The sequence below is a fragment of the Misgurnus anguillicaudatus genome, chromosome 17 (genome assembly GCF_027580225.2).
Source record: "Misgurnus anguillicaudatus chromosome 17, ASM2758022v2, whole genome shotgun sequence".
NCBI lineage: Eukaryota > Metazoa > Chordata > Actinopteri > Cypriniformes > Cobitidae > Misgurnus > Misgurnus anguillicaudatus.
This window is the reverse complement of record NC_073353.2, coordinates 34,429,714-34,449,055: the sequence shown is the minus strand read 5'-3', so window position 1 is coordinate 34,449,055 and position 19,342 is coordinate 34,429,714. Positions and strand designations below refer to the sequence as shown.

Here is a 19,342-nt window from a genome sequence, read left to right as displayed (position 1 = left end):
TGAGTTTTGAATGTCTTCAATGTGTTTTTTTTAACAAAAATTTTACTTCTTTTGAGCAGATAAAATCATTCCTCCAACTTTTACAAAAGCTCTTAAAAAGGTAGATGGTAATGTTGGGGGCAGTATTCTGATGGAATGCAAGGTGTCAGGATCCCAGCCCATAAGAATATCTTGGTTCAAAGAGGGCAAAGAAATTACAACTGGAACAAAATATCAAATTGAACAGCATGAAAGCACTGCTGTACTGAAAATAGCTGATTTAGAGACATCAGATGCTGGGGTTTTCACATGCCATGCAACTAATCCTGCAGGACACAGTGAAACAAGTGGAACTGTTTCTGTTAAAGGTTAGCAAATTTGCTGTAGCTCATATTTTAGAGTGATATAGCCTACTTACCTCTTTCCCCTCCTGTTTTTTTTTAAACATGCCAGCCAGTGCCAGCATTTTTTTATGATTTTCACAAAGTCTAATGCCTTCCACAAAATATTTTTCTTTAAATAAACATACAGTATATCAAATTAAAGAACAGACCCTCTGCCTTCAAACAAAAAAAAATGTTTTATTCTACCTTTATTGGTTCTCTTTTTATCAACTCTCAAATATAGGATATAACAAATTTTGATAAAAAAAACGTAGATAATTAAATTTTTGTGAAAGATTTTTGATTGAGATACGATTTAGAGCGATCCTTAAAATATACACAGGGTTTGGACTTTTTGCCTTAAGGCAATTCTTCCGGGGTTTTATAAGTTGGGTACACTCTAAAAACAAACGGTGCTATATAGCACCAAAAGTGGTTCTTTGCTCGTAATCATAGAAGAACCGTTTTTAGTGCCATATAGCACCAGTGAAGCACCAGTGAAGCACCTGTGTAGAACCATATAGTGCTTTGTAGAACCATGTGTGGTGCTATAGTGGTGTTATATGGCCCCTATATGGTTCTACACAGGTGCTTCATTGGTGCTTCACCGGTGCTATATGGCACTAAAAACGGTTCTTCTATGATTACGATCCAAAGCAACAGTTTTGGTGCTATATAGCACCGTTTGTTTTTTTAGAGTGTAAGAGCGACACGTGGTATAGGGGAAATACAGAATGCCAGAAAAAACTTGTCATTGGCAGGGTAGCGTTTTCTCTATGGCGGGGAAAGAGTTAAGTTAAGTTAACACTTTGAATTATTTATTACAGTATACTTGCAGTCATTTTGAAAGAAATTGTGTTATTAAACTGACCTCTTCCTCAATTTTCTTAAACAAACTTTAGAACCCCCAGTCTTCACCCTAACACCTCAATCCCAAGATGTTGTACCGGGATCTACAGTTGTCCTGAAAGCTGCTTTCACTGGGACAGCACCTTTTGTTATTAAATGGTTCAGAGAAGATAAAGAAATGTTAACTGGAGGAACTTGTTTCATCAAGAAAGAAACCAACTCAAGTTTTATGGAGCTACATTCTGTGAAGCCATCTCATTCTGCGCAATACACATGCCAGGTGTCGAATGATGCTGGAAAGGTGTCATGCACCGCTACTTTATTTGTAAAAGGTGCTGTTTCTTACTCTTGTTGATTTTTTTAATTATTTTTTTTTTTCAGGATGTGATTCCTTGATAATTTTATTTATCTTATTCTTAATTTTAATCTTTATTCTCTTTTTTAGAACCTCCCAAATTTGTGATGAAGCTTGACTTGACTAAACTAGTATTAAGTGGGAGTCTTGCAACTTTGGAATGTAAAGTGACTGGCAGCCCAGAGATCATTGTTAGATGGTTTAAGAATGAGAGTGAAATCAGTTCAAATGACAAATACCAAATGACCTTCATTGACTCAGTTGCTACACTAAAGATTGCCCATTGCTGTGTTGAAGACGGTGGAGATTTTATTTGCCAAGCATCAAGTGAAGCTGGCAGCGATAGGTAGTTGCTTGGTTACAGTCAAAGGTTTGTTTTGAGTTCATCCAACTTTCCAAGGATGTTAAAGACATTTCTTAACATTACTGGTTAACATTACTTGATGAGCTAACTAGTTTTTTCTTATTATAGAACCTCCTGCATTTCTGAAACCTTTTGAATCCAAAGAAATTGTTAAGGGCACCGATGTTGTGTTGGAAGGAATGTTGTCAGGCTCAGCTCCCTTCGAGATATCCTGTTTCAAAGACTCAAAGCAGATTCGAAATGATAGGAGGCACATCATAAGCCTGACAAATGATGTAGCAAATCTTCAGATTCTGAACTTTGAACCTGTAGATGCTGGCAAATATCAGTGCACTGTAGCAAATGAAGTAGGGCAGACCTCATGTGATTTTCATATTGCAATGAAAGGTTAGTAAGAACAGGAAAATCTTGGATTTCATTGTTTTTCTTGAAGGTACAGTGCTGCATTTGAACACTGTGATAGTAACATCTTACATTAATATTCTTAAATTAGAGCCACCATCATTTGTGCAGAAGATGGATAATACAGATGTCATTCTTGGCGGAGACATTTCCTTACAGTGTGTTCTGAAAGGGTCATTGCCCATGACCGTCTCTTGGATGAAAGATGACCACGAGATTGAAGAATCTGAGCATGTTCAGATATCATTCGAGAACCTCATCGCAGTGGTACACATTTCTAGTGTACAGTTAAAACATGGTGGAAAATATACTTGCCAAGCTCAGAATGAAGCTGGTAGTCAGAAATGTACAGCAGTACTGGGGGTAAAAGGTGTGTTTTGTAATAGTTTCAATACACATTTTTATTTTTTGATCTCAGACCTCAAAGAATTATGCCATACACTCTTAAAAAAGGTGCCTAACAGGTTCTTTACTTCGATGTAATAGAATAACTATTTTTAGTTCCTTAAATAACTATTTAGTCAAAGGGTCTTTAAAGATCCATTTCTTTCTTACCTTTTTATAATCTGAAGAACCATTTTTAAAACAGATGTTCTTCAGATGTTAGTTTTTTATGGAACCATTTAGCAAAAAATTGTTCTTCATTTTCAGGGGTCTCCGACCCCGCTCTTGGTGAGCTACTGTCCTTCAGATTTTACCTCCAACCCTAATTAAACACAGCTGAAACAGCTAACCAAGGTGTTTTTAAGTGTGACAGGTGTGTTGGAGCTGAGTTGGAATTAGGGATGCACGATATATCGGCCGACATAACGTTATCGGCCGATAACTGCTTATTTTTAATATTATCGGTTATCGGTCTGATAGCAAAATTAAGCAGATAAATGAAAGCCGATAAATGATGGATTATTTTGGTTTGTTGAACTACTTCACTTGCTCATTGCTGGCCATGCGGAGTTTTGATTGGTGCTTTCTGTGACATAGCACGAAGATGACACGTGTTGCGGGCTTAAGAAGAGTATGCTAGTCTAGCACAAAGACAAGATGTCCGCAGTCTGGGAGTTTTTCATTGTGAAAATAATATGAATATTTATCGGCCTATATATATATATATATATATATATATATATATATATATATATATATATATATATATATATATCGGTTATCGCTCCCCAAATATAAAGAGTTATCGTATCGGCCAAAATTTCCATATCGGTGCATCCCTAGTTGGAATTAAAATCCGCAGGACAGTAGCTCACCAGGAGCAGGATTGGAGACACATGTTCTACGGCATCGTGACGCATCTTTATTTTTAAGAGTAAATTAGGCCTGTCAATCAATTCTGGAAAAACAATTGACCTTATAATATGTTTCACTATAATTGCAGAGCCCGCAAACATCACAGAGCAAGCCAAGTCTCTTAGTGTCACAGTAGGTGATCCTGCAACTCTTGAGTGCAGGTACTCTGGTTCCAAAGTTCTTAAAGCAAAATGGCTAAAGGATGGAAAGGAGTTGACATCAGGCAGAAAATACAAAGTACAGAGTACCGATACAAAGTCCACATTAAAATTACTTGCTACCGAGAGGAGTGATGCTGGAGAATATATATTTGAGGTTTCAAATGATGCTGGAAGCAGCAAATGTGAGGCCGTTGTGACTGTTTTAGGTTAGTATGTTAAGGGAAAGCATGCTGAATTTCTATTTTATTGATCTGTAGGAAATATTCGATTAACATTTGAATCCTTTATTTGCCTTTTACTGCAACAGATCAAATAATCAAGCCTTCTTTCACAAGAAAATTGAAGGCAACGGAAAGTATAAAAGGATCTTTTACACAGCTGGAGTGTCTGGTCTCTGGATCTCTTCCTATAACTCTCACTTGGTTCAAGGAAAACAAGGAGATACAGACTGATGAGAAACACAAATGCATTTTCTTTGAGAATGCAGCGTCGTTGGAAATTAGTCATCTTGATAGCTCAGACAGTGGCAGTTATACCTGTATTGCTAAAAACCAGGCAGGCACTGCCCAGTGTTCAGCAACGCTGATTGTTAAAGGTTTGCAAGTATTCTTTTATTTTTTGAGTTAATTCTGCACATACTTTCATCATTTTATCTAGAATAAGAATTTCTACAGGAAACGTGATTTCACCATGTTGTTCCATAAGATTGTTTATCCAGAAACAATTCTTAGTTGGCATCTAAAGTTTTGCTGAATTGCTATGGTGTAGATTAAATAGAACAACCAAATTTTACCCTTTTATATGCAGAACCTCCTTCAATCATCGAAAGACCTGAGTCACAAGATGTTATACCTGGATCCAAAGTGCAGTTTAATGTGCTCCTGTCTGGAACACCTCCCCTGACCATTAAATGGTTTAAAAATAAGAAAGAAGTCTCATCAGGAATTGACTGTTCAATTCAGAAAGCAGACACATCCAGTTCACTTGAGCTCTTTTTTGCTAAGCCCTCAGACTCTGGAGAATATGTCTGTGAAATAAGTAATGATGTCGGATCAGATGCTTGCCAAGCAACACTCTTCGTAAAAGGTTTTCACTTAAGCCATTTTAACAAAATTTTGGCCTCACCTAAAAATTTTTTTTCATAACTTGAAATGTTAAAAGTATTTATTTTGTTTTAATTTTTGCAGAACCTCCCAAATTTACCCGCAAGCCTGAAAAAATGTCAGTGGTAAAACCTGGTCAACTAGTAGTTTTTGAATGCCAGGTTACAGGCACTCCAGAAATAGACACATACTGGTTCAGAGATGGGAATGAAATAAGTCAGAGTGACAAGCATAAAATTACTTTTATTGATTCTCTGGCACGGCTTGAGATAAGCAACAGCGATATCAAAGACAGTGGGGTTTACTACTGTGAAGCACGTAATGACGCAGGCAGTGAGAGCTGTAGTATGGAGCTAAGAGTGAAAGGTTAGTGCGTGGTCAAATTTACAGGTGTTGTACAGGTGTATGATTGGAACATGGATAATTACATTCCATGTTTTTCTTCTTTCAGAGCCACCAGCTTTTGTAAAGTTGTTAAGTCCTCTTGAGGTTGTGAATGGCTCCAATGCATATTTTGAATGTCGTGTGAAAGGAACAGCTCCTTTCGAAGTCACCTGGCAAAAGGATTCAAACGACATTAAATCGAGCCACAAACATGTCATTTTGCAAAAGAATGGCTCAATAATGACTCTTGATGTGCAAAAATGTGGTGCTTTAGATGTTGGAGAATATCAGTGCATTGTTGCAAACGAAGTTGGGAGTTGTTCAAGTCAGACTACGCTCAGCATCAAAGGTTAGCTTTGACATTGTATTGCGTAATATTTGTTATGTGCTTTTTATCTTTTTTTATCTCTTCCCATTCTTAAACATTTCTTGAATGTCCTATCAGAGCCTCCATCATTTGTGGAAAGGATTGAGAACGTTGTCACAGTTCTTGGAAAAGTGGCTGAGTTTAAATGTGTTGTGAGAGGTTCACCAACTCTGACCATACAATGGCAGAAAGATGAAAACTGGATCATGGAGGATCCTAAAATTGAGAGGACTTTCGAGAACAATATAGCCACTCTGAGAATCCCTGTGTGTGAGTCCATCCACAGTGGAAGATACACTTGTCAGGTTGTGAATGAGGCAGGACAAGAGAAGTGTTTTGCTACCCTTCTGGTGCAAGGTTGGTTTCTTGCAACTGTTTTTTTGTAACTCTCAACCCTGAAGACTTGATATCATAAATGTTTGTTATGTAATCTTCAGAGCCTCCTCAGATAATTGAGAAGCCAGAGGTGATTAATGTCACTGTTGGAGACCCGGTCAGTTTTGAGTGCAAAGTCACAGGCTCTCCTGAGCTGAAAGTGAAATGGAGTAAAGATGGCGAAGAAGTGGTGCCATCAAGACAGCACAGCCTCAGCTTTGTCAAGAACGTTAGCCAACTTAAAATTCAGTCTGTCCAATTGGAGGATAAAGGAACTTATGACTTTGAGGTTTCCAACCACATAAGTGCCTGTCAATGCAAAATGACCTTAAATGTCTTAGGTTAGTTCTTATTTTTAATACAGGAATTTATTAGTACAAGATTGCATGATATATAGGGTATTTATGATTTTCCCTTTTCTTTGTCTTACAAACAGAACAAATAATTCCCCCATCCTTCATCAAACCTCTGGTGGAGATGGAGGAAATTTTAGGAACAAATGTTCAAATTGGATGTAAAATATCAGGCTCGCTCCCCATTACTGTGGAGTGGGTAAAGGATGGAACGAAACTTTCTGGAAGAACCAAGCATAAGCTGCTTCAAGATGGAAGCAGTGTGTCTTTGGATATTGAGTGTTTGGAGAAAGCTGACACTGGAACTTACACTTGCAAACTTACTAACAAAGCAGGCAGTTGTGAATGCAGTGGTACACTGAGGGTGAAAGGTCAGAGGGCTAAATTAGTATTAGTAGATTTTGTTCACATAATCACAATGATCTCTGGTGGGTGCCAGTTTCTTAACCAATGTATTTGTCTTTCTCTTTCATTAATGATTTAGAACCACCAAGCTTTGTGCTGGTTCCAGAACCACAGGCTGTCATACCAAATACCACTGTTCGTTTTAAGAGTACTTTTAAAGGAACGCCTCCCTTCACAGTAAAGTGGTTCAAAGATGACACTGAGCTGATCTGTGGACCATCCTGTTTCACTGGTCTGGAAGGCCTCTCATGCTTTCTAGATCTTTTTGCCGTTGGAATTTCGCACAGCGGAACTTACTCTTGCCAAATTACCAATGATGCTGGTACCTGTAAATGTACCACAACCTTATTAGTAAAAGGTTGGATCTCTTTAAGTACTTCTCGCTCTTCCATATCATTTGCTATACATGCTTCACCAATTGCATGTTCTTGTCGCGCTGATGCGAGTTGTCCGTCTGCTTCTCATCATCATCCTACCTCATTACCGCTTATTTATTATGCTTTGCTTCCTTTTAGCCATCATCTGCCTCTAGTCTTCTTAAAGCAATACATAATCGTCTTTTGTAAACTATAGTGTCATCAGTAAGCTAACATATCAATATTTTGGTTTTACAGAACCTCCAGAGTTTGTACAGAAACTTCCAGCTGCAAAAGTCATAAAGATGGGGGAGTCACTTCAGCTTGAATGCAAAGTAACTGGCACAGCTCCTCTGAAAATTAGCTGGTACAAAAATGATGCTCTGCTAAGTGATGGCGGCAACTTGAGAATGGCCTTTGATGGCTCAGTGGCAATCCTTGAAATTTTCAATTCCAGCTTTGAGGATAATGGAGTCTACACCTGTGAAGCCCATAATGATGCTGGAGCAAAGAGTTGTAGCACTACATTCACAGTTAAAGGTTAGATAGTGGATGGATATTTCATTCACCAATTAAGTCACATTACGTTTTTTTGCTCATCCTGATTTGAAATGTTTTTGTAGAACCACCAGTTTTCCACAAAAAACCAACACCGGTCGAGGGGCTGAAGGGCAAAGATGCCAGTCTCGCCTGTGAGCTGAAAGGCTCAGCACCTTTTGACATAAATTGGTTTAAAGATAAAGTGCAGTTAAAGGAAAGTAGGAAGTATAAGTTTGTGTCTGAGGGAGGTTCTTCAACTCTCCACATTCTTGGCCTTGATGATTCAGATGCAGGGGAATATGAGTGCAAGGCATCAAATAACGTAGGAAGTGATGTCTGCCAGGGCACAATAAAGCTAAGAGGTAAGTAAGATCACAAGTCTTGGATATATTAACAGACTTGGTTTCCTGTGTAGTGTATTTCTGATTATTATCTTCCTGCCATTCAGAACCACCAGCCTTTGTGAAGAAATTATCCAGTACAACAGCCATCTCTGGTGAGGAGGTGGTTTTGTTGGCTAAGGTCAAGGGGTCTCAGCCCATGACAGTGTCTTGGGTTCAGGATAAAGATCACGTTCTCAGAGATGGTGATAACAGGAAAATTACGTTTGAAAATAATGAAATCACCCTGAGGGTATTTAAAGCTGACTCTACCACTGCTGGCAAATACACCTGCCAAATCAAAAATGATGCTGGTGTGGCAGAATGCACAGCCACCTTAACTGTCCTAGGTTTGTAAAAATGTATTAAACATTTTCTGTCACTGATCATTGCCCTCATTCTGTAAATTTGAGCCAAATTTAACATTATAATACTTTCACATTTTTAGAGCCTGCAGCTATTGTGGATAAAACCGAATCAGTCAGTGTTACAGCCGGTGACTCCGCCACCTTTGAGTGCACTGTATCTGGAACTCCAGAGCTCCAACCAAAATGGTACAAGGATGGTGAGGAGCTGTCTTCAGACAGGAAATACAAAATCACCTTCTCAAAAATGATCTCCAGTCTTAAGTTCTTGACAACAGAGAAAAGTGATACTGGGGAATACACTTTTGAGGTTAAGAATGAAGTTGCCAGTGATAGCTGCAAAATGCATCTAACTGTTTATGGTTAGTAATGTAACTTTTTCAAATACAGTATATGACCCTGGAACACAAAACCAGTCATATTTTTATTAAGATTTATACATATCTGAAAGTTGTATGAATAAGCTTTTCGTTATTGTGTGGTTTGCTAGGATTGGTCAATAATTGGCCAGGATACAACTATTTAAAATGTGCAGTCTGAGGCTGCAAAAAAAAAAAATCGAAATATTGAGAAAATCGCCTTTAAAGTTGTCCAAATTAAGTCTTTAGCAAGACATAAATAATGTGAATAATTTTTTATATATATTTATGGCAGGAAAATATCTTCATAGAACAGGATCTTTACTTAACATCCTAATGATTTTTGGCTTATGACTGGTTTTGTGGTCCAGGGTCACATATATAATTTCTTTACGTTTCAGAATTTCGTCAGATTTTATGTGATAAATATGAAAGTTGAATGTTTGTTTTTTGTGAAACAGACAAAATTGTCCCACCTTCGTTCTCACGAAAACTGAAGGATACACAGAGTATAGTTGGCAAAACTATCGAAATGGATTGTAAAGCCTCTGGTTCTGCACCACTCGCCATCTCTTGGTACCATAATGACGAGGAGCTCAAAAGTGGACCAAATTATGAGATTACATTTGCTGAGAATACCTGCACATTGAAAATGGCAACTTTGAAACTGTCAGACTCGGGCACGTTCAAATGTAAAGCTGTAAACAGTGCGGGGTCTGCAGAAACATCTGCTTCTCTGGATGTTAAAGGTCAGTGTTTGTTTAAAATGATCTATTTCATTTGATTTGTCTTTTCATCCTAATTGGAACTGGCAATCTATTCGGTTCACGTCACAAGATTTCCCTTGTCATATTTGCTGCAGAACCTCCTTCTTTTGTGACCATACCTCAACCGGTGGAAGCTCTGCCAGGTACAAATGTGACTTTTAAAGCAACTGTCGCAGGAAGTACACCAATGAAACTGAAGTGGTTCAGGGGCAGTACGGAAATTGTGTCTGGTAGAACTTGTGAGATCGCTTTGAAAGGAGATATTGCGACTCTAGAGCTCTACAACATTGACAAATCTCACACTGGCGAGTACACTTGCCAGATCATTAATGATGCAGGGAAGGAAAATTGCCCTGTGAACTTGTTCGTTAAAGGTTAGTTTTAATTTAGTTAATGTTAACTTAGTCCTGCCAATGTTATAGCTGCATGTCTCACAGTGTATATAATTTCTTTCATTCAGAGGCTGCGCACTTCGTCAAGAAGCTTAAGAATGTCTCTGTTGAAATGAGCAAATCGCTAATGCTTGAATGCACATATGCGGGAAGCCCAAAAATTCTTGTGAAATGGTATAAAGACGGCCAGGAGATTTACTCCTCGTACAACTATAACATCACAACAACTGAGAGCTCTTGCATCCTGGAGTGTCTAAACAGTGACAAAGAGACTGCTGGGAATTACACTTGTGAGGTTTCCAACGATGCTGGACACGACACTTGCGATGCTGCAGTGTCCATTTTAGGTTTGTTGTCGATGTATAAGTTTCTTAGAGACTAAATGTAAATGTGCCTGTTTGTCTTTGTGTCTCAGACGAATATATTTGTCGATTTTAGAACCCCCTTTCTTTACCGAGAGCTTGGAACCCATGGATGTAACTGTGGGCGATGCAGTTTGTCTGAAATGCCAGATTAGTGGCACTCCTGAAATTAAAGTCTCATGGTTCAAGGCGGATGGCAAAGTGCGATCTTCTCCAACCTGCAGGATGGAATTTCTGAAAGGCACTGCCTGCTTGAAACTAACTAAGGTTGCGAAATCTGACGTTGGTGAATACAAATGTAAGGCAGAAAACAGTATAGGATCTGCCTCTTCCAGCTGCTTCTTAACCGTACAAGGTGATACTACTGTAATTTCTTATCAATGTTCTGTGTGTGTCCTGTAATTTCCCAATTGATAGTTTTCAGTCACGTGACCAACAGGGGGGTTGGTGGTCAAGAAACCGAGGCAGCACAAGCCAGTCAATTTTTCGTGTGTTGAAAGACACGATTATTTAAACTACCTTTTAAAGGGGACATTTCATGAAAATCTGACTTTTTCCATGTTTAAGTGCTATAATTGGGTCCTCAATGCTTCTATCAACCTAGAAAACGTGTAAAAGATCAACCCAGTAACAGTTTTGGTAAACCTCTGAAAGCATGTAAAAAATAGGTAATTGAAATTTGGCTCATTTGGATAATACCGCCCCTTAATCTGCATTTATACAACCACAGCACTGCCATTTAGTGCAGGATACAACTAATTAGCATTTCAAAGGACACACCCAGAAAAGGCATATTTTCCTCACATCTACAAAGTGGCAATTTTAACTTGCTATAATAAATTATCTATAAGGTATTTTGTGCTAGAACTTCACATACTGTACATACTCTGGGGACACCAAAGATTTATTTGACATCTTAATAAAATTCTTGTGAAATGTCCCCTTTAATATGCAACCACAATCCATGTAAGAAATTTATGCAAAGATATGATTTATGCTAAAAATACAATGATTTATACATCCAGTGTTTTGTGAGGTTACTTTTAATGAAGTGGTCACTGTATATGACTGATGGCTGCCTTCGATTGTTTTCCTCACTGGGGACAGAGACACATGTTTAGGTCACAAAACACACGAACGACACATGAAAACTATCAATTGCGTTGTACGACTATTACCTATGGACTTTTCCTAATGTTTCTCTTTCCAGATGTGAAAACACCACCATCTGTCCCTAAGAAAATTACTAGCATTACTCAAACTGAAGGACAGCCTGTCCAGTTTGAATGTCGTGTAGCAGGATCCTCCCCTATGGAAGTGTCTTGGCTCAAAGACGGTGAACCTCTTAGGAGTAGTGCAGAATACACAATGACTTTTGATGATAACTCTGCTGTCCTAAAGATAACCAAGGGTGAAATGAGACATTCTGGGGAATATACTTGTGTCGCAACCAATAGTGTTGGAACTGCTTCATGTAGAGCCAAACTTACACTTCAAGGTCTGTTTCTTTTCTTCTGTATAGTTCTCTGAATAAATGTTTCCTGTTTTGTTTGATGAATGTTATAATGTGACAATACAAATGTGCCATTATCTCTTAACTTTTCAGAGCCAAGATATGCACCTGTATTTGATAAAAAGCTAATGCCTGTAGAGGTCATGATGGGAAATCCTGTTGAATTGGAGTGCCACATGACAGGATCATTGCCAATTAAAGTCACTTGGTCCAAGGATCACAAAGACATCCGCACAGGCGGCAATTATAAGATATCTTTTGAGGAAAACACTGCTCATTTGACAATTTTGAAGACTGATAAGAATGACTCGGGCCGTTACACTTGCCACGCGAGTAATGATATCGGAAAGGACTCTTGTTCCACAGAGGTTTCTGTGAAAGGTATTTGGTCACTATCTTTTAAAGGGAAAATATGCTCATTTTCCAGCTACTCTAGAGTTAAACATTTGATTCTTACCGTTTTGGAATCCATTCAGCTGATCTCCGGGTCTGGCGCTACCACTTTTAGCATAGCTTAGCATAATCCATTGAATCTGATTAGACCATTAGCATCATGCTCAAAAATTATCAAAGAGTTTTCAATATTTTTTCTATTTAAAACTTGACTCTACTGTAGTTACATCGTGTACCAAGACCGACGGAAAGTTACTCTCATTCTGGTGTAATAATCAAGGACTTTGCTGCCGTAACATGGCTGCAGCAGGCGTAGTGATATTACGCACTGCCCGAAAATAGTCCCCTTGATAACTTTCAATAGCAGGGGACTATTTTCAGGCACTGCGTAATATCATTGTGCCGCCTGCAGCCATGTTACGGCAGCAAACTCCTTGATTATTATGCCAGAATGAGAGTATAGACAGTTTCAGCAGTACAAACATAAACAAGCGGCTGTCGTGGTCCGCACGTAACTTACGGTAAACTCCGCTAAGAATAAATAACAACAAAGTTCTTTAAACGTAGTTTATTTATATAACAAGCAAAAAACAACAACACATAGATTACCTAGGAAACTAAAACATTTGTTATTTTCGACAAGGCATTTGTTCAAGAGCTCAGTTTAGCAACAAAAAAAACGAAACCGGAAGTAAAGTTCGGATCCAGACGTGTATCGCGTCAGCGCACGTGCGTCCGATGAAACCGTCTATAGTTCCTAGCCATATCTGCCTAGAAAATATCAACTTTTAATTTTCCGTCGTTCTTAGTACTTGATGTAACTACAGAAGAGTCAAGTTTTAAATAGGAAAAGTATCGAAACTCTTTGGTTATTTTTAGCGCGATGCTAATGGTCTAAACAGATTCAATGGATTATGCTAAGCTATGCTAAAGTGGTACCGCCAGACCCGGAGATCAGCTGAATGGATTCCAAAACGGTAAGAGTGAAATGTTTAACTCTTGGGGAGCTGGAAAATATTTACTTTCAAAAAATGTGGAGTGACCCTTAAATGTGTCTTGCTTTCTTTCTTAAGCTTTTAGACAGTATGTCTTCCTGTCATTTTCTTTGCATGCTTTGCTTATAACCTGTCAACATGTGGAACTGTTGAGCATTTCTTACAAATACTTTTTGGTCTTTGTGTTTAGAAACACACTTACTGTCTATTTCGTACATGCTCTCTAACAACACATTTATTCATTGTTCCTATAGAGCGCAAAAATCCACCAACTTTTACCAAAATGCCTTCACCTGTTGATGACACAGAGGGCAAAATGGTGAAGCTGGAGGGTCGGGTAGCTGGATCACAGCCACTGACTGTGAACTGGTATAAAGACGGCACTGAAATCTTCACCTCAGACAGTTACGATGTAACTTTCAAGAACAGCGTGGCTGTGCTGTGCATCAAGAAAACCCGTGTGCACGATAGTGGCACATATACATGCAAAGCCACCAATGAAGCAGGAACAGCTGCTTGTGAAGCATCTGTTCATATTACAGGTATTTACTTACTGTATGTCTTGTTGTTAGTGTACGTTTGACCATCTTACTATATTTGTATTTTCTATGGTATGTGCTATGTGTATCATAAAACAATTGTAACAATGTTTGTACAAAATTTCCATACTGTTTGTTACCATCTCGTCTATGCCAATGTTTTTGTGTATGGACTAAATGTATGATTCTGAAAAAAAAAACATTCTCATCATCTTACAATGGTTTTTGAATGCAGAGCAAAAGGTACCACCAAGCTTTGATGTACCTCTTAAACCGGTTACTGTGACTCAAGGTGAGCCACTCACCCTTAGCTGCCATGTACGTGGATCTCCTCCATTTAAGATTCAGTGGCTGAAAGACAGGCGAGAGCTTTCCTCCTCTCCAAGCACCAAAATCACATTTGTTGATGGCACAGCCACATTGGAGATGGTCAGTGTATCTAAGACCGATACAGGCGATTATCTCTGCAAGGCAACCAATGATGTTGGTAGTGAGTTCTGCAAGAGTAAAGTCACTATCAAAGGTATTGTCCTTTTTATGTAAGGTGCAATGTTTGTTTACATTTTAATTTTATTCTTTATTTTCTTTTTGTGTGCTTCAACCTAACTTTGCCACTCGGTTGGCTGAATTTCAGACTCTTCTAATAATTATTTGTTGTTTGATCTAATTTAGCTTTCTGTCTTGCTGTTTTCTGGCCACTAACTGAGTACTGTTGTTTGACCAATCAGATGTTTCTTGTCCACATTAATGTCTACAAATTGCTAAGTTCAGCCAAAACTCGCTTCTTTGCCATTTTTGTCTTGGCTAACTTATTGTTCCTACAATTGTGCTTCTTGAAAATAGTGACAGGTCTTCTGCCTTCTCTAAAGGTAATGCTAAACAAAACGTGTTTTTATCTCAGCAATAACAGAGAAAACAGAAACACCTCCACCGGCCCAGGCAGTGCCTTCACCACCAGTTAAAAAGCTGGACAACTTGTTCTTCATTGAGGAGCCCAAGAGCCTTCATATCGTTGAGAGTAAGTGACTCTCCTTTTCCAACTTTATTAAATAACAGGTTCTGTGGTTGACGTTTAAATGAAGAAGAACATATTATCAAAGCTGTGTGTGATGTATGTACTTACAGAGGGCACAGCTACCTTTATTGCCAAAGTTGGTGGGGATCCCATTCCCAATGTTAAATGGATGAAGGGCAAATGGAGGCAGATGACTCACGGGGGTCGAATCAACATTGAACAAAAGGGCCAAGAGGCCAAGCTGCATATCAAAGATGTGACCAAATCTGACGCTGGCCAGTACCGATGTGTTGCCTCAAACAAACACGGAGAAATTGAGTGCAGCACAGACTTAAATGTTGAAAAGAAGAAAGAGACTGGACCGGAGGTGGTCACACTAAAGAAGTGAGTGTGTGGGTTTTTTATATCTTAAGATAATAATTGAGATTAATTGGTACCCCCCCCCATAATATTGCAAAATGGTCCTAAAGACCTGTCTGCCACTTCACCTTAATATTTACAGACATTTTCATTTAAAATGAATTGCTAAATACATAACATTATTGATACACTGAATTGAACTAAATCTGCATGCTAGTAGATGTTGATTCACTTTCTGTTCGTTAAATAAATTTTTTTACTTATTAATTTACTTCAGTCTGACATTTCAATAAATGCCTACTTTTAAAGGCTTTGGTCAGTTTTTTAATTATGTAACTAAATTTATTACACGGCTCATTGGAATGCTTGATTCTTATTGTCCAGTCGCGACATTTCCAGGTTTGTTATTCCCAGAAAACAACCGCCCAAAAACTAATAACACATGGTAACCCGGATGCTGCAAATCATTTTAACAGGTAGTAGGGCTGTGATGATAAATTGCACGTCCCATTAAAAATGCCTGTCTGAAATCGATTCTGAATCACAAGGCTGCGATTCTGTTTCATGCTCAACTTTTTGCAACACTCGTTAAACAAAATCATTCCAAATATTTTTTTATTACCATGAAAATACCTGAAAAACAATTAGAAGAATGACGATATAAATATTCTTATAGACATTTCCTGGAATAGTGTTTGTAATGGTACTTCTTCTGTGGCACAATTGGAGTTTTGGCACGTGAGCGCCCTCTGGCTGTTGGATGTGCCAGCATTTCACCGTAATTCATTAAAATTTATTCATTGAGAAACACGCATTTGCACGATTTTTGGCGATCCACTTTTCCACTTAAAGCTCGTTTTTTTGGGGTCGACAGATTATTAAAAAGTATTTCTGTGTTTTTTGGCTTGTTAACTATACACTCTGTCACACAGAGCTTTTAGGCATTATTCTGTATTTTTGTTATAAGCCAGAAATGACAAGGAGGCAGCCTCTCGCAATACAAAGTAAATGAAGACGGATTGATTATTTTCCCCCCGGTGGGCGTGGTTTTCTAATAAGCACCGTTTCTATTGACCACATGCAATAACACTTAATGAACACAAGGGTCCAGCAAACCACCTGTTGTAAATAATTGAATTAGTTGCTACTAAAGTCTTCACGAACCTAAATTGTTTTTTATAACAGGACACCATCAAAGCAGAAAAGCACTCCAGAGGAACAGGAAATCGACATTGTTGAGTTGCTTAGAAACGTTGATCCCAAGGAGTATGAGAAATATGCTCGCATGTATGGAATCACAGACTACCGTGGTATCCTTCAAGCCATTGAGTTTTTGAAGAGGGAAAAGGAACAAGAAAGTGGAAGACCGGTAAGACTCATGCACATATAAACATTTCAAAAATTTGTTCAAAGAAATAGGCAAGAATGGCAGTAAATTGTATTTATTGTGTAATAATACTTTTTATTATTTCATTTCAGGAAGTGGAACTTAGTGCAAGGGAGTCTGAGGAGGATTTGGCTAAACTCGTATCTGATTTGCAAAAGAGAATGGAACAAACTGAGGTGTGCCATCTTTGCTGTACATAAAGATTTTTCGCTTAAACCAAAAATGGGGGCATTCCCAACAAAGTATTCTTCAAATTTTCCAAACACATAAAAAAGATGTTTGAGAAAGTATTTTTATTGTTTTTTTATAGTGAAAGTGTTAATGTGTTTTCTTTGTGTACTATGCAGCCTGTGACTCTGGTGCGTGACATCACAGACCAGACAGCATTCGTTGAGAAGGATGCTGTGTTTGCATGTGAGATCAAGATTAACTATCCTGAAATCACACTGACCTGGTATAAAGGAACCCAAAAACTCGACAGTAGCGACAAGTATGAAATCAAAGTTATGGGTGATTGTCACATCTTGAGGATCAAAGATTGCCAGACCAGAGATCAGGGCAATTACCGTATTGTGTGTGGCCCACATATCTCCAGTGCCAAACTGACAGTTCTGGGTATGTAGCGACATCATTTCTTTCTGGTTTTAGTTTGATTTCATTATTTTCACTAAACGTTTTTTACCATATTGATCCTTATTGTTTCTGCAGAACCTGAAGTGGAAGAGCATTTGCAAGATGTGGCTGGTAAGGAAGGCCAAACATGTACATTGACATGCCAATTCTCTATACCTAATGCAAAAACCCAGTGGTTTAAAAATGGGAAGGTTTTAGAGTCTCACAGCAGCAAATATACATTTGCTGTTGCCGATTACACTCAGAAGCTCTTAATCAAAGACGTTAGACCGGAAGACCAAGGAGAATATACCTGCAAATATAAAAATCTTGAAACGACTGCAAATCTTTGGGTCGAAGGTGTGTATGTTGTTTTGTCCGAATCTTCTTTACTAAAGAATAAACCATCCTACTAACCTCTTCTACCATCATCTTTGAATCTTCACATCTAACGAAGAAACTCAAAACTCTTATTTCTCAAGAATACTTGCAAGATTTGATCTTCACATTCTTCAATGGCTAACCGTGATGGCACATAAATAGATTGAAAAGTTTAACCTAACGTTTTGAGTTACCCACTAAAATACAAAGAGTGAAAAGTTTCCAACACCACAGATTTTATTTCTAATCCACCATCATCTCTTTTTAGCTGAGCAAATACATTTCACCAAACGCATCCAGAACATTGTGGTGCGAGAACATCAATCCGCCACATTTGAGTGTGAAGTGTCTTTCGACAACGCTATTGTAACATGGTATAAGGACACATGGGAGCTTAAAGAGAGCCCCAAATATACCTTCCGAAGTGAAGGACGGCGCCACTTCATGATCATCCGCAACGTTTCTTCCGAAGATGAAGGTTTGTGGAGTACGGCACAATTTTCCGTTTTGATCATTTTACCCAAGTAGGCCTATTTAACCGAATCAATAATCCTTTAGGCGTGTACTCGGTCATTGTAAGATTGGAGCCCAGGGGTGAAGCTAAAAGCACAGCTGAGCTTTATCTGTCAGGCAAAGGTCGGTACAGCGTTCGTCGCATTTTCTCGACTAACACTTCTAGTAATTGAAAGCTTCTTAAATTCCTTTTTTCTTTTTTTCTCAGAAATTGAGATAGAAAGAATACCGTATGGTAAGTATTTTAGTTTTTTAAGACAGCTACGTTTAATATAAGATGTGGTTGCACATTGATAGATTATTCGTAATGAACGAATTAAGCTAAACTAAACTGTCAAATACTCTCACAGATATCCCAGATACGTCAATAAAAGTGCCTGAGGCACCATCTGCAATAACCATGGAAGGTAAGATTTGGATTTCTTTAGTTTCAAAAATCTAACAGTAAGTCATTATCCTCAGGATGAGAGACTTATACGTTTATTGTATTTAAAAAGCTGAATCTTCTGTGGAGTATTATCATTATGAAGAAGAAATGGAAATGCAAGGTAAACTCCACTCTTTATGTGGCAATAAACTAATTTCCCCTAATTCATTTTTAAGATTCATCATCATTTCCATCAATTTCATCACTCAACAAATTTTAAAACAATTACTTAACCGCAAATATCAATATTAACTTCATCCTTTAACACTCAATCAGTTAAAACATAATAATAAAAGAAATAATATGATTGCGTACGTTTTGGTTTGTTTCTTACCAAACATCCTGCGTGAAATAACCAAGTAACTTTTCTACATTAAAACAAAAACATCAGCAACAAAAGTGTTTTTTTCTTTGGACGCATGTAACACCTTTTTACCCTTTATTAGAATCTGTGAGCTGGACAGAGGAGACAATTATAGAGGAAATATCTGTTACAGGTATTACTGAGACCTTATGGGTCGACAAATGTAATCTTATAATCACCATCCTGTCTAACCTTCTTACCATCTTTTATACTCTCTTCATGTTTGCTCACAAAACATGTTGTGTGTTTTTGTGTCAATCAATGTAATGTCTAATGTTCCCGTATCTTCATATTACAATATAAACTCAAGTTGTATGTGTTGTATGTGTTTTGTCAATGTCATACCGATGTCTTACTTTCATCCTTCTCTTTTTATGATTCTATATGGGCAATTCTAGCGTTGTGGATGTGACATTTGCATTCAAAACGTATTATATAATTTCTCTGAGAATACATTTATTACCAATATGTTGAACCATATGTTTATATTGTCATAAACACCTGATGATAAAGTACAGACGTCAGAAAAATATCAGTCTATAC

The 19,342-nt window shown here is 38.0% G+C and overlaps 1 protein-coding gene across 1 annotated transcript in view; it reads left to right on the top strand.

Moving 5' to 3' along the window:
• The window catches only part of ttn.2 (titin, tandem duplicate 2), a 172,590-nt gene that overhangs the window by 45,272 nt on the left and 107,976 nt on the right, over positions 1–19,342 (top strand). The window contains 39 exon segments of the mRNA XM_073854795.1: positions 60–347; positions 1,265–1,543; positions 1,657–1,912; positions 1,914–1,936; positions 2,039–2,317; positions 2,424–2,702; positions 3,720–3,998; positions 4,100–4,387; positions 4,600–4,878; positions 4,980–5,261; positions 5,347–5,628; positions 5,725–6,003; positions 6,084–6,362; positions 6,458–6,745; positions 6,859–7,137; positions 7,394–7,675; positions 7,759–8,037; positions 8,124–8,405; positions 8,504–8,782; positions 9,241–9,528; positions 9,642–9,920; positions 10,007–10,285; positions 10,377–10,655; positions 11,511–11,798; positions 11,907–12,194; positions 13,456–13,743; positions 13,976–14,263; positions 14,642–14,758; positions 14,866–15,139; positions 16,301–16,484; positions 16,595–16,678; positions 16,850–17,117; positions 17,211–17,474; positions 17,764–17,973; positions 18,054–18,131; positions 18,217–18,243; positions 18,359–18,415; positions 18,506–18,556; positions 18,882–18,932. Of these exon segments, the coding sequence (XP_073710896.1) occupies positions 60–347; positions 1,265–1,543; positions 1,657–1,912; positions 1,914–1,936; positions 2,039–2,317; positions 2,424–2,702; positions 3,720–3,998; positions 4,100–4,387; positions 4,600–4,878; positions 4,980–5,261; positions 5,347–5,628; positions 5,725–6,003; positions 6,084–6,362; positions 6,458–6,745; positions 6,859–7,137; positions 7,394–7,675; positions 7,759–8,037; positions 8,124–8,405; positions 8,504–8,782; positions 9,241–9,528; positions 9,642–9,920; positions 10,007–10,285; positions 10,377–10,655; positions 11,511–11,798; positions 11,907–12,194; positions 13,456–13,743; positions 13,976–14,263; positions 14,642–14,758; positions 14,866–15,139; positions 16,301–16,484; positions 16,595–16,678; positions 16,850–17,117; positions 17,211–17,474; positions 17,764–17,973; positions 18,054–18,131; positions 18,217–18,243; positions 18,359–18,415; positions 18,506–18,556; positions 18,882–18,932 (9,003 nt within the window).